This window comes from Rhinolophus hipposideros (assembly GCF_964194185.1).
Source record: "Rhinolophus hipposideros genome assembly, chromosome: 8".
NCBI lineage: Eukaryota > Metazoa > Chordata > Mammalia > Chiroptera > Rhinolophidae > Rhinolophus > Rhinolophus hipposideros.
The window spans coordinates 78,843,131-78,859,567 of NC_138054.1; the positions used below are offsets into that span (position 1 = coordinate 78,843,131).

Genomic DNA, 16,437 nt, shown 5'->3' on the forward strand with positions numbered 1-16,437 from the left:
AGATATTAAATTGTCCAAATTCATTTAAAAAGTCATAAAAAAATCAATAGGTATTGGTCAAAAGAAATTGATAAGCTATAAGTGTACACGGGAAAACGTCAAAAACCTCAATTATCAAATTGAAAACTAAACAATCTGTACATTTTCTTCCTATCAATTAGGAAAAATTGAAAATATACATGACACTGATAAAGATGGTGAAACAGGTATGTTTACCACTACTAGTCATAGCAACAAATGCTGACACTACCCTCCTAACCAGCCAAATGGCTCACCCAAGCCCACCAGTGAATCCTGGAATCAATATGACCAGATATGGTGTACATCCTCATGATAAAACATGAAGCATACATCACCACCTAGGAAGTATTCTTACCCAAAAAGCTGAACTTGAATCTAGAATCAAGCCTCTTAGGGCAGGTGTCTCTCCAAGTGTGATCTAGGGGACCCCTTCCCCGGGTGGTCCATGAGGTCAAAACCGTTCTCATAATACTAAGACATCGTTTCCCTTTTTCACTCTCATTCTCTCATGTCTGTACAGTGGAGTTTTCTATAGGCTACTTGGTGTGTAATAGCACAAGGTATACAGAAACAGAAATAAGAATGTCTTCTATTAAGACAGACATGAGAGACGTGCAAAATGTAAAACAATGCCACTCTCTCACTAATTTTGTTTCGGAAAATATAGTTATTTTAAATTAAAATTATGTTTGCAATAACAGATAATGGGCTCATGATTGCTCTATTTAAATGAATTAGTAAATAAGTATTTTTTTTAATTTACCAGCTTTAATTTCTAATATAAAATCGATAGCTAAAACCACATAACTGAAAGCTCTTTGAGGTCTTCAATAATTTAAGAGAATAAAAGGGTCCTGGGATCAAAAAATTCATTTATAGGAAACATGAGGGGTTAGAGGACAAAGTTAAATAATACCACAAGGACGAAATCAGACAAATCCAGAATTTGAGATAATCTACATTTCAACTGACTGGATTTCTAAGGAGTGGGGGGGGCTCAAATGGGGGTTGGGAAGGACTGTTATACATTAAGAAAAGTTGAAGAGACATAACAACCCAACATAATGAGTAGAATTTGTTTGGATCCTTACGTGAACAAACCAGCCAAATATAAAAAGATATTTTGGAGATAACAGAATAAATCCAGTTATACTCTGGAGTCTAGACATGATGCTGGCATTGTGGTTAGGTAAGAAAATGTCCATATTGTTTGGAGATAATACACTGAAGTAGGGGTGGAATGACAGGATTCCCAGCATTTGCTTTAACACATTTCAGAAAGAGGAGAAAAGGGACAAAGCAAATAAGCAAAATCTTGATAACTGAATTGAGGTTATGGGGAAGTTTATTCTATTCTGTGTGTTTGAAAACTTTCCTAATTACAAAGATTAACTTTTAAAAAGCAATATGATCTGTTGCTTCAAAGAACTTTTCCCACTCCTATGACACCCTCCCTTTGCCCTCCTTACTACAAATGCACAGAATTTGACTAAAATAAAGGCTATCTTTAGTGTATTGGGAAGGTGAAATACTTCGTCACTAAAGAGAATTTTTAATATAGAGGGCACCCTAAAATCTATACTCAGCCCAGCTTATCAATTTCCCCTGGTCTTATTCATTTCATTGTCTTTCCTTTACTTTCTCTCCCTCTCCACGCCCCACCTCCACCCATCTCTCAATTTAGGAGAGTGCCTCATCTTTCTATGACTACATTCTAATCAAAGATACTAAGACTTATAAATTATCCAATTAGTCCAAATTTTCTAACTCAGAGCCTCCCTCTACGAAGTGCTAGAGCCTATCCAAGGCAAAAGAAAATAAGACATGTTTGCTCTCAACTTCTTTAAGAACCTAAGCTCTAAAAGAGGACTTTTAAAAGTCAAAATCTGATTTGATTTGCTACTCTGATTCTGTCACTGGGCATTCTTTAGTCTGACAAGGTAAAGTCAGTACAAAATGATCGGGACACATGAAATCTGAGTAAGTCTTCTTGAATGAATGTAAACAGGTCTGTGCCTATAAGATTCCAGTAACTTTTATAAGTACTCCATTCCAAATCAGAACTAATCCTTTGCTAGTTTTCATTTCATTGGTTTCCTTTGGTTACTCCTTTTCATCCTTTGGTTACTCATCATCCCGACCAACTGTCCCTTGATCGCTGTCCAAGATCGTGGTCACCTTCAGTCTTCAAGTCACCCACTCATCCTCGCTCATAGATGCACATTTGTCCCCACTTATAATTTACTTCTTCCTCAACTCAGGAAGGAAGACCTTGTATATAATCAAGAGTCCAGAAACCCTAATAGGTTAGGGTTTATATATTTATTTTCAAATCTTAACATTTTAAAGTTTTAAAAAAATGAAGCACAAAGAAAAAGAACCGTATCTCATGAAAGCAAGCAGGGCTAATAAAATTTGTATGAAACACACAAGAGAAAGAGAACACACACATCTCCCATGAATGATGCCAGTGATGAGTAAGAGTGTTCTTTACTCTGGTCATGCAAATTGTGATCACCTAGAAAATACTTTTCTTATTCAAAGTTATAAAAAACATATCCATCAACATATTATGACTAATCAACAGTCCATTAAATGCGTAAGCACAAAATGATAACATACATGTATGGTTTTTTAAAATAATTTTTTCACAAACAGGGTGGAGTAGGGTAAAGAAGAAGAAAGGGATCAATGATTTTAAATAACCCCTGGGGGGAGGGCAGCAAAATATAAATAACAGCTATTACTTCTATAATAAATTATGACAGCTTTTAAGCTCTCCAAATAAAAATATTTATTGAGGACAAATAAAGAGTTAGCACGGTAGAGAAGAACCAAAAACTGAATAAAAAAGACCTGGTTAAAATCCCAAACTGAATAGTTCTGCCATTCACAAGCTACGTGACTGAGTCCATCACAATCTCTTTGGCTCTGGATTTCCTCTCTGTACTACGGATAGAAGGCCTGCTTTGCCTGTAATGATCCAACCAAATAATGCATGTGAAAGTGAACTAAACCAAAGTATGCAAATGAAAGCCATTATTGCTCTCAGTATCTCATTAACCAAGCATCATGCAGGAGATGAGACTGGCAGTTTTAAACTCTGAAGTGTCTGATGGTTCAAAACTGGTTCTCTGGCATTAACAGGTCGGTAATAAGAACTCTTATTAATATAGAGGTGTGTAAGTGAAGTGAAACCAGGCATATGATCACCAATTTTTCATTACTATTAGTGACTAGTGAATAGTCCAACTTGTTTCTGCTGAGAGGCTATCCAGATTTTTTAAAAAACAAAGGTGATGAAACTGTTTTCCAGGATTAACTACTGAGATGAAGGACAATCATGTTAGGTCCTTACTCCAAGTGAAAGTAGTCTTGAAAAGAAATTTTAATGCCTCTAAATGAATTTGTAGACTTCAAATAAATGGACAAGTTGTTAAGCTTAAGGTAACTCACTTAGAAGCTGTATCAAGTCATCAAACAGAATCTAAGATTCTTTAACTTCTAGTCCACCTGGCACTGAGGCCGCAGGTGTTTTGTTTGACCCACAAAGGCTCATTTTACAGACGCTTCACAGAAACTTAACAAACATTTCAGGAACTGCAGTGTAAGATAAATGAAACAACCAATAGACAATGGCTGAAAATTTCAGAATATCTTTGGTTTATCTCTTCAGAAGCCTTCAAAAAATATTCAACGGTTCATTCAAACTCATTCAAATGTTTCCCTTGAGTGACAGCTAGAAAACGCAAAGGGCACAGAATTCATGCCTTGAGATAACAGAACAAATACTCTTCAAGGTTTTGGGGTTTTTATTTTTAATGTTATTTATCAAAGTAATCCTTTTTTTATATATGTAGTGGTCTTTGAGATGAAAAAAAAATTCTATTCTCTCCCTTTCTGTTTACAGAGGAAGAAAAGGAAATAGGGGTGGCCAGTTAGCTCAGTTAGCTAAATGCGGTGCTCTTAACAACAAGGTTGCCGGTTAGATCCCCACATGGGCCACTCTGAGCTGCAATCACCCCTACCCCCACAACTAGACTGAAACAACTACTTGACTTGGAGCTCATGGGTCCTGGAAAAACACACTTAAATAAATAAAAGTTTTTAAAAAGGAAACAAAGGAAAGGAAAGGAAAGGAAATAAAGAGAAACAAACTAAAACAAGAAAATAGAGAGGAAAAGAAAGAAATGCTGAAAAATGCGGAAACAAAAAATAAATTGGTGGGGGGAAGAAAGAAATGAGGAGGAACCATATAGGAGCTAATACTTGAAGCAACTTAAGAGGCTTAACTTCAATTAAAATTTAATGCGGTACACTTGCAACAATTGGAGGACATGGGGCTGGAGGCTCTGTTCCAGTTGCTTGGCATAAAATGAGAACAGCACAGCCATGGGACACTGAAGCTGGTCCCTAACGATGACCTGGTTGTAACCAGCTGACTCACTAAATGGAGAAAAAAATGCTAAGTGGGTAGAACTTCCCTTCTAAAGATGCTGATTTTCAAGGCATAACATTAATTTACACAAATCAAGAAGATATTGGACCCTATACAGCAAATAAGGAAAAAAAAGTTAACACCACAAATCTTTTATTTCAATTTACTCCTATTAATTATTCTTCACTAGATTTGCTACATTCTGACTAATGCTTAAGTCACTAACTGAATCATCAGTAAATCATGGCCTCACCAAAACACACAAAATCCCAGTCACTAAGCATCTATTTGTACCAGTTCAACCAGTTAAAGGATTTTATTAAATGTGGTAGATGCTAATCTTCGTCTACTTTAATGTCAATCCGTGAAGCAATCATTTTAAAACAAAACAGCATCCATGTAAAGGTTTCAAATACAGTCTCTAGAATTCTTAATAAATTTTATTAACAGTTTACAAGTAGTTTATATTGATAGCAGGTTTAGGCAAATATTCATTAACATGTTTCTAATTCAGCTCTTAGTGGCCTCAACAGGATTTATCATGTTTGAAATCATCTTGAAAAAGAACAGAAAGACACGGCAGCAAAGTTCTCCATCTGTCTGTCTGTCTCTATGTATTTCTCTTACACACAGACACACAGACGCACAGACACATACACACACAAAATGTATTTCTCTTCCGCATGCGCGCACAGCGTACATGTGATTCAGAACGCATTCATGAGATACATATCTTGAATTGCAGGATTGTTCCAACAGGGCTTCATGTAGCTCAAGTCACATTCGCAAAGGGAAGAATCGAGTCTGTACTTTCCTCACTGGCCAGTAGCCGCAAATGATTTCTCTAAAAGACAAGCCTGTTCCGTTCCATTTAGTCTCTCTGCGTGTCTCACACTGCTGTTACTGAAGCCCTACCTGGAAATCAAACTGATCTCTCAACTTGCTGAAGGCTGTCTGCAGAAGCGTGGAACCACAGAGACATGATAATGAAAGCAAGCCATCTCAAGAATCTATTTGGAAATCAGATTATACTCTAAGTTTATAACTGCCTTTTAAGATACGCATAACTATCCGTTTTAGTGTTTCACTGTAACATTTGAAACTATTACAAAATTGTTCAAGTTTAAACTATCAGAATAATCTATTATTATGCCACCTTACACGTGGGGCTGCCTCACACAGAATATTACAAATGGTATGGGTATGTTCACATTTCAAGGAGAAAATCAGGAGTAGCAGTGCAAAGGAGGACATAGTTTCAGTGTTTACAGTGGGAATGGGAAAATGGAAACACACCTTTCCTAGACTTTTAAAAAGGGGCCTTCTCCAATTTATTTTGTTTTTTTTCTAGAGAATGCCATTAAAAAGGGATTTTAGTTCACTGGTAATACAGCAGCTTTTAAAATAAAAAGTTAATTTCTTAAAGTTATCATTTCTACTCATTTCTTAAAACCAGAAAAGTTGATCCCAGCAAGTGTGTGACAAAATACGGCCACACTCAGCTAGATCCAAGTCAGTGTCTCCATTTCTCCCTCGCCCCTTCTCTGTTCTCATTCTTTGTTCTTTTTCTTACTTGCCTACCTCTCAGGCTTATCTGTGCCCTACAGATGCTGAACTCTGATTTAGGACCTTCTGGGCATAATGAAGATAGTGGAAGTCTTCAAATAAAGGTTTTGATCGCAGCCAGAAAGGCCTTATAATACCAGTGTGATAAAACAATGAATTCTATTCATTAATAGGTCTGAAGATGGTTTGTTAATATAAAAGTACCCTGACCAGTGTTTAGCACATAGTAAACACTGCAGAAATGTTCGTTTATTTTTCCTTTCCTTTCTCCAGAATTTAAAAATGAGGTAACTGACGTCCAAGGTGAGGCAGCTTGGGTAAGGTCCCAGGGAAGCTGGTACCAGGGCTCTTGCCACACAGAACCAGGTCTCTACCCTTGATTCTTACTGCCACGCCACAGCTGCTCCCCTTCAGTGACATGTGATAACATCTTTAAATATACACCCCCAAATTTTAATATTTTCACTTATATTTATCTGAAGCTTTTGTTCAAATGGTGCTTGATGTAAACCTAAATTCCTCCCGCAGCCTGCGCACTTTTTTAATCTAAAAGTTCTGTAATACAATTGCAGCATGAACAGAAGATTAGCTTTAGAAATGACTCCCACTGAAGCATTAGGCAGCGCTGGCAGGCACGCAATGGGGGATTGTTCCCGGTTTCAAAGGGGCACACGAATATCACCAGCACCAGTGTATCATTAACACCAACTGAGATTCAAAGAGAACATGTCACACAGTGCCTGAACTAGAAACTGGCTTGGTTTTAAGGATGAAATATCATGTAACAGTAATTTTTTCAGAGCACAGAGTGGGCTTCTAAATAGCTCTCAGGAGAGAGTTCTATTGCTCCCCAGGTTTGTTCTGGAATCAGTACTTTTCACTGAGGAATTGGGCAATTATCAGGAAAGCAGGAAAATAAGCATTATGGGCATTTCCTCCCCCACAGCTTTCTAAAAACAGTGACATTTAAAGTTTTACAGTTAAGAACATATTATGAAAGGTACTTTTTACCACAAAACGTTTTATTCCTCTGTGACAACTTTATTTTACACTGGCTTTTTGAACAAAGGTTCACTTTCTTGAGGTACCTTCTTGCTTGAGGAAATTGAACTCAAGACTGTAAGAGTGCAAACTCACAGGAAAGGACTGGAAGACTGAGGACCAAATGCAGTGGTATCTGAGAAGAGGAAGTGGATGACTAGGGACTCAGGTGGAGGGGACTCATTACCATGTGCTTGCTGCTTGTATACGTCTAATTGCCCTGAAGAAGCATCTTTTAAATGCACCGTAGACCTAAGATTTCTAAAGAAAACTAAAAAATATAGGCTCCAATTTTAAGTGCTCTCTATTGATTTTACACAAAGTGCGAGGAAATAAATGTACATTTTCTTTGAGCGGTAGTGTTTTCTAATAGGCCCTGAACCTTACATTGTACTTCCCATGTGTCACTTTTGACATGCAGAGCACATTACTCTTAAATATAATACAAATCCTCAAATATCAACCAACTTACAGGAATAATGCCTTAAAAAGTTGTAAGTGAAAAGTGAAACCGGTAACTTTGAAATAGCCATTATGTGTTCACTTCCTTTTGTGAATCAGATCATCATTCTGGTATGTTCCACAATCAAGCACTGTACTGAGCTGTTCAAAGGATTTTTGGAAGCATGGCAGTCAACTCACTTGCTCCAACCCAAAAATGGAAAAGGAGAAATCATGTATTTTAAGACACAGTAAGGGTGTGTGCCTGGTGGCATGGTCTATTTTTAGGAGTTATATTGGGAAATTTCCTTTGTGAAAGCAAGTAGGAAAAACACAGTAATAGAAGGATAACTACATGAGTTATTTCATTCTTACAATTGCTCTGTCTAATATGAGCCAGGTGTGTCTTTGAAAGAACCGATACTTTTAACTCTTATTATCCCTAAAGGCTGATCTCTACATTCACATACATAACTTAAGGAGTTCCTGTAAGACTTCATGGCTTATTTACAACAAATAAATTTTAGGTCTGCAAAATCTCAAGTAAGTGTACTTGTAGTAAGTAAGAATACATTTTAAGGAACTGACAGAGGCCTCAGAGAATGCTAACCTAGAACTAGGAATGGGATTATAGCTCTCAGACAACTCTTACTTTGTGATGCCCAGAGGGATAACATAAATGAATTCTACCACCCATCAAGTGACAGCCTGTCAAGGTTTTTTCTTGAACACTGTTCGTCACTAATATGCTTAAAAAATAAGCAGCAAGCCATATTTTGGCATTTGCGTCAACAGGAATATATTTCCACTGCTGAATCCTAGATTTTCTGTTGGTATAACTGTTCTTAACCCTTGATTTAATCGTGTTTTTGTGTGTGTGTTTTTTTAAAGTATGAATGTTTTTCACTTCTAGACCTGTTTGCTAGGGAAGACTAGAACTTCCTGAGTGAAAAAAGCTTACTACTTATCAGGGCTCTTCTCAGCCCTCTCTACTGCAGTCTGTGGAGAGAAAGTTAGAAACAATTCTTCAACCAGCAAAAACAATCAGAGGGTCATGGATAACTGTTCTTATTTTACAATTATATTTAGCTAAAAATGGTTAAATTATATTATTAAAAATCCCTATTATTCCCTGAAAAGTTGATTAAACGAAATAGACGACAGCAGTATTTATTCTCCTAAAATCCCATTCTTGTCTTTAAGGATCCAGATCATCTAGGCCACCTGTTTGGCACACTTGAGACCAATAAATGGTCTGCTTCGAAAGTTCTTCATAGCTGCATGTTTACGCAGGAAAAAGTCAAAGATTTCACTGCATCCACACTAAAACTTAGCTCCTGCTGCTGTTCTGGAAATTTAAGGCAAACATACGATAAGTTCCTGAAAAGACTGTGTTGCCACATGCAATTTGCTGACATTGTGAGTTACCCTAATATTTGTTATACAAGTTAAATTTGTCTATAAATCAGCTGAACTTTTTAAGACGATATATTTTCTTTAGAGAACATATACAAGCAAAATGAGGGTTAGGGAGCGGCTTAAATTGAACAGTCAGGTGTATACTAAACTTAGGTTGATCCCAAACTGCAATCAAGTCTTACCTTTTCAGGTCAACAGTTGTGACACTAAATACAACTCCTTTGAGCCAAAGAATCATGAAGAGCCTCTGGGAAAAGGGGCAGTTTCCTATGCTTTCACCATCACTGCCAGCCTGGGAAACAGAAACATTAAAAAAACAAGGTCAAAGTGATGACACTCAAAACGATAGACCTTTGTCTGTATTTTAATGGAGGATACAAGAATACAGGGAAAGTTGCATTGTGGAAGGAACGGTGGAAATTCAGGTCTTTATTATTTTGCTCATTCATTTGCTTCTTTCTATTCTTAAAAATGGTCAGGCTAGCATAGCACTGTACATGAGAACTTTCTGCAATGACAGAAATTATCTGTATTACCACTGTTCAATATGGTAATCATTTGTAACATATGCCTAATGAGTACTTAAAATGTAGCTAGTTCAACTGAACTGAATTTTTATTTTATTTACTTTTAATTAACCTAAATTTCAATAGTCACACATGGCTAATGGCTACCATATAGGACAGCAAAGATCTAATCAATCCCTAGGGGACACATACATCTTTGTCTCAGGGCAAAGACAAAGTCTCTGATGCAGTTTATGAAATATAAGTCATTTCTTGTTCTACGAGACAACATTCTTTATAGGGCAGCATAAAAAGGAAAACTTGTAAGTGTATCTGTCTCCGAAGAGTTAAATAATTGCCAAGCCCCTCCCATTCCAAAAAAGATTCATTATAAAAATTATACATCCTGTTTTACACATTCCTTCAGGGAAAACAGAAAATAACAGAATATATCTTTATAATAAGCTTCTTGTAATCCACTTAATGAATGCAGCAATTGACTTCCCTGAGTTCAACAATGAGGTAGGATTTTCCTAAAAATCAGAGTGGAACAAATCTTTAATTCCATCATATATGTCCCAAGTTTAAAAAGGAGGGGGGAGGGGAAGCAGGAAATGGGAGGCTGGGAGAGGGAGAGCCAACATGCTAGGCAAGAACATTCCAACACTTGCTAGGGACCAACCTAGCTCTCTTCACCATGAAGCTACGGAGAAAGCCAAAAATAACTTTCAACAAGTCATTCAAAGATGCTGGTAAAAGTAATGTTTATTATATTAAAGTAACTCAAAAAACTCAGGAGCCATTTCTGTAAAAGCTGTATTAGTTAAGTCATTAATTTCCAAGTAATGATGAAGGGGACGGGAGCAGCGAAGTGGTAAAAAAAAATAAAAGCAGTTACCGGATTAGACATAAAGTAACCAACAAAACAAATGGACATATAAGGAGCATCCCAGCACCCTATCCTAAGCAGATGGCGTGGGACAGTTATAACTGAGGGGGCGGGGGGATTTGATCATTCTTTATAAGTAAGAAAACATACCCAGAATTGTAGCAAAAATGAATCACATTCATTTCTAATACTGTAAAACTTGCTCAAACACTTCCTTCCTAAAGAAGGTCTAGTTCTTAAACTTTAGAGTGATTGAGAATAACCTACAGAAAACATTTAAAGTGAATATTTCTGTGTCTTACATGCAGAGATTCTGATTCAGAAGAATTCCTGGGGTGGGGCCCAGGAATCCTGATTTCATTTGTTATAGGCACCCAAGGAGATCACAAAGTCAGGCATTTGCTGGACACTCTGAGAAACACTGGTGTGAGAAGGTTAGGATGATATTCCTTCTTTCAGAGCACAAGCCAGTTTTTAGGACTAATCATCTTACTATATAACAAACTGGTACACAAAGTTGTTTTTTTGAAGATGCTCATCATCAAACAAGGAGGAAACACTGGTAACATACAATTTGTTACAGATAAGTTAACTTATTACCTTCCTATATAGCTTGATAATTAATATTTCACACACGCTTGTTGCTTTAGATACCCAAATTTTATCATCACTGTTGTTTTCCCTCCCGCCCCCCCCCCCGCCCCTTCTTGGTTTTAACATGCTTAGCAGCACAAGTATAAATACAAGAAAAAGTATACCAAATTTGAGACTTACTGAAAAAGGAATAAAGTTTGGTTGACAAAGAACAAGTCTGACTCAAGGTCTTCATTCTATTCCATTTATTTAATCTGTAAAATTAACTATAACGTCCCATGCTGCCTGTTATGGTAGTTTAAAGTAATTAAATTGGTAAAAAGATGTAATAAAGACGTTACACGTAGGCACTTTTGGAAACACATTAAACTAAAGGCAAGCTGGAGATAAAAGGGACTGGCCACAGATGAAAAACGTGGTAATTGCCTACAATGGTCTACAGAGCATGTCCTAGAGTATGACAGAGGAATCTTGGTACATGGACTGATTCACGTACTGGGTTAGGATACAACTGCTCCTTTGCTTTCACCTCCTTTGTCTATAAATTTCTAGCAAATTTTACCAATTTACTTCTCTTTAGGGTGTATCACAAGCTGTTACAAATCCCACATTCCTTATAAAACTACTTTCCTTTATGCAACAAAAATAAAATGCATGCATACTCTTCAAGACAAAACTGAAAAACTGCCCTTTTGTTAACCACTCCCCAAACTCAAAACAATTCAAATAATTTTTGGACGTACAAGTTTTTCCAAAGGTTTAATGGCATTAGAAAATTGGGAGCTCCTAGCCAGATGATGTTTTTGTAAAGTACAATGGAACTGGGGAAAATTTTGGATTTCCAGAAGTCACAAGTCAAAAACTTCTTCCTTTAACCCATGTTGTACTAATAAAATTCCATTTGAACATTTCAGTAAAATTCCTTTCAAGATAAAGGATCAAAATTACTCCCTTCAGTATGAACTACACTGAACACAACCTATTGGTACAATTGACTGAGGAGGATATTATGATATAAAACACTGCCCCCTGGAAATCAGGATACCTTTATTCTATACCCAGTTTTTTATTAATAACAATAATAAAAATTAACATATAGGTATATCTAACAATAGCATCTAAGAATAATATCCCTTTAAAAAAGTATCCCTTTGCTTTTTACTGCTTCTAACAGCAATATAAACACATTATTTCCAAAATAAATAAAAACTCTAACACTACAAAAAGTCAGTTCCCCTACCCTTGAACCATTCCACTAGTTTGTTACTTATTTGCCTCGTGTTTTTCTATTGACATACTACTTTTTTCTTTTGAACATGTGATTACACCACATATCTTTTTTACAATTTATATTTGATTCCCAATGTATCAGCCCTCTGGAGGCTGTAATGCTCCCCATCAGGACAGTGTCAGGGAAGGCCAAGAGGAAGCCAGGGCTTCCCACCCTGCCAGCCAGTAACAAGGAACCCCTCCTCCTCACGGCTAGGGTGGGCGTCAGGAGAGATCTAATAGAGAGGAGTCAGGACTGTCACCATAACCAGAGGTAATGAGACCACCTCAACCTGGGTGTCAATGGGGACCACACAGGAAGCTGGAACTGACACCCCGCCCAGCGGTAATGAGGAGCCTCCCCACCTCGGGTATCAATGCAGGCCATGTGGGGCGTCTAGACTTCTATCTCCCCTTGGCTGAAACAAGGCAGTATCACTGCCCTTCCCTCTCGAGCCCCTCCAAAGCAGTGTCAGAGAAGTCTTATTTCAGTGTCGAGAAGTTTGAACAGAAAATTTAAAAAAGATCAAGTCTCATAACATCATATGAAAATGTCCAGGTTTCAATTGAAAATCACTTGTCATACCAAAAACTGTATCAAACTGAATGAAAAAAGGCATTCAACCGATGTCAACATCAAGATGACAGAGGTGTTAGAATTATCTGACAAAATTTTAAAGCAGCCATGATAAAAATGCTTCAATGAGCAATTACAAACAGCTTCAAACAAATGAAAAAAACGAAAGACTCAGCAAAGAAATAGAAGATGTAAACAAGAACCGGATGGAAATTTTAGTAAAATACAATAATTGAAATTAAAAGTTCAGAAGACAGGCTCAACAAACCAAATGGAGGTGACAGAGGAAAGAATCACTGAACTGGAAGATAGAACAATAGTAATTACCCAATCTGAACAATGGAGAAAAAGTATACTGAAAATGTAAGACTTCCTATATATTGCCATATTTTGATGTGATCCAACAGTGATTTTTGAAGGCTTCGTTGTATGCTATTAACCCACCAATTTCACATCTAGAAATTTATTCTGTAGAAACACTTAGACAGATGCCCAAAGATAAGTAAGAGGGAGGGACACTGAAGCATTGTTTGTTAACAGCCAAACACTGGAGACCCCCCAATGCCTGTAGTAAAGAATCCAAGTTAGAGACCACCTCCAGAGAGTGGAAGTTGGAGCTAACCATTTGGCCTTTGCTGGCATGGGTGGGGATAGGGTCACGGTCGTTTTCTGTGGTGTTTGGAGTAGAGCAGCTATTGTCTAAAAGTCTTGTCTTACTTAAGCTTCCCCTTTCCTGGTTCTTTGGCTGAAGAGAGCAGACTTTGGTTGGAGCTTTTTTTTTTTGTCTGTGCTTAGTTGTGTTTCCAGGTTGTCGGCTTTGATAGCTCCAAGTCTGTGATGTATGAGACAAAAAAACCTCACGGGGAAAAAAAAAAACAAAAACAGGAAACTCACCCTGCCCAGAAGCAGAAGTCTCTCAGAAGCATTAAATTTAAAAAACAATAAAAAAGTATAAAATGTGGCATATACATACAATGGAATATGATTTTACAAAAAGCAATGAAGTAATGATACATGCTATCACTTGGATGAACTGTGAAGAATTATACTAAATGAAAGAAGCCAATTATTAAAAAACCACACAGTATATGATTCCATATATGAAATGTCCAAAACAGACAAATCCATAGAGACAGAAAGGAGGTTAGTGGTTGCCTAGGGTTTGTAGGGAGGAGAGAGGGAAAGAGGGTTAGGGACTAACAGCTTACGAGTACAGTTTCTTTCTGGAATGGTAAAAATGTTCTAAAATTAGACTGTGGTGATGATGGTTGTGCAACTTCGTGAATAGACTAAAAACCACTGAACTGTACGCTTTAAATGGATTCATTGTATGGTATATAAATTATATCTCAATAAAGCTGATTCATATATATAGACACAGATTACAAGTATAAATATACACATATGACACATGATTTTAATTTAATATATAGTTTTAAAATTATGATTTCATATAAAAACATACATGTCTATAACGTTTTCTTAAAAATCAGAAAACCCAAGTAATCAAAGCAAAAACTTGGATAGTTCCACTGACACGGACATAACCACCAATTTCCAGATAAAGGATGAGTTAGTATTTGTTTTGTTCTTATAAAAGGTGTATTTCTGTTTAACTTGCTATCTGGGGTTCCTCTCATACACTCAACTATTCCTCACCCTCCTCCCTCCGGACCTCTGTTGTAATTCTTGCATTGCCTAATACCAGTATATTTAATCAGCAACTGCTGGATTAACTCCTGCATTGCAGAATAGGGGTCAGTGGTAGATGCCATGAATATTTTAATGTTTTACTAGTCTGAGGTTAAGGAACTGCTCATTTAGAAAACCTAGTTTAATCAGTTTATAGAAAGTCAGGTCTTAAAACACCAAAGAAGAGTTTCTTTCTTCTCTATTTCTTTGTGTTTATGGGACTGGGGGGGTTGGGGCTGGGGGGATTTGGGGGTGATGATGACTAGGAGCAAGAGAAGCTTCCCCTGAAGGTGAGAATGGGCTCCTGACCAGGAAATCATTTCCTTTGACACATTTTCTAGGGAATGCATAGAACAATGTGTTGCCAAAAGAATGAACTCAAAAACGTTAAGACCTCATTTACTTTTAGAGTGGATTCTATCTAAATTAGCTGTCTGAATACATAAAATTGCTTGCTTTGATTTAGATTAACTTGAAAGTCACAAAACATGATAAATGGGCAGTTACCTGGCTATCTATTTCTTCAGTTTTTGCTACACACATGCTGGAACCAAGGTCTAGAGTCTAAAGGTTTAATAAACTGTTATCTTTCTATAGGGTCTGCAAAGTATGTGGGAAACAACAAGGTTTAGAATCAGACATACCTGGATTTGAATCGTGACTGTACTACTTATTAGCTGTGTGATCTTCAGTAAGTTATTTAACATCTGTGAAACTTGACTTCCTACGCCTTGTTATTATGAGGATCGAATCAGTTAGGGTACACATACAGTTCCTGGCACATGTAAGAGTTTAATAAAATAAATGTTACCGACCTTGAAAGATACTCTGCACAGAACTCAAGGCCTAACAATCTGTTCTTCAGATGAAGCACCTGTCATTAGAATCCCTAGATGACTTTCTTTCAGAAAAGAGAAGGGAAAGACTCTAAGTATCTTCCACGTTAAGTTCTTCCAAATGATGTATATTATAGCCCTATATTTAAGAAATATATTCTATATAAACTTTAAATAGTCCGCTAAATGGAGTAAAGCAAAGATGTCAAAAATCTCTGGCCATGCAAAGAATACATCATAGTTTCCTGGCCATAACATCAAAGCACTAATTCCATAAAGTCAAAGGCTATATGTAAGGGAAGAACTACTATACCCCAAGCTCTCCGCCTATATAAATAAAACGTAGCCAACGGCAGGACACTGCAAAGACCTCAATTGCTAACATTTTCTTGTTCAGTATTACCAACTCATGAAGTCTACTCTCCAGATAAGAACCTGTACAATTTAGAGAGGAACTGATTAGTCTGCAATTTCATGAAGATAACTCAAATACCAGGGTTAGATGAAACTCCATGCCAGGCTGTTAAAGTTCACATGAAATATTTACCTTATTGAAGGTGAACTCTCCCCAAACAAGCTCTTCACATGTATTATCTAGTTAATTTTTATTCTCACTCAGCAGAGGATGCTGGTTAAGAGCCAGTCTCCCAGACGGCCTCCACCACTTCCTAGCTATGAGTCTTTGAAAAAGTGATTTCACCTCTCCGAGCCTGTTTTTTCTCTTCTACAAAATGGAGACAATAATATGACCTGCTTCACTGGAATGTTGGGGGGAAATGAATGAGTTAATACATTACAGGGCTTAGAACACCACAATGCTCTAAAACCAGGGGATGAGGAGGGATTGATTGTTCATTATATATACCCTTTCATACTTTTTGATATTTGTATTATGCACATAAATCTTTCATTTAAAAAAAAGTGCAAGCAATCAAAAACCTCCCCACCCTAAAAAGATGAAAATGAAGTAAAACACAAGTTATAGAATGAATGTAAAAAAAGTTCTGAAAATGAAAGACATGTATACGGGAGCAGGATTCTCAAATCTCAGGACACGTAAAAATCCACACGGAGGAGCATTTAAAACACAGATTACCAGGTCTCACCTCCAGACACTCTGATTCAGTATGTCTGTGGTGGGGTCCAGG

At 37.0% G+C, this 16,437-nt stretch overlaps 1 protein-coding gene across 1 annotated transcript in view; it reads right to left on the reverse strand.

The window, feature by feature from the left end:
* Window positions 1-16,437, reverse strand: part of CLIC4 (chloride intracellular channel 4) — a 66,781-nt gene that overhangs the window by 23,995 nt on the left and 26,349 nt on the right. Inside the window, exon 2 of the mRNA XM_081057098.1 lies at window positions 9,109-9,218. Within this exon, the coding sequence (XP_080913224.1) occupies window positions 9,109-9,218 (110 nt within the window). The remainder of the gene's footprint in view (window positions 1-9,108; window positions 9,219-16,437) is intronic.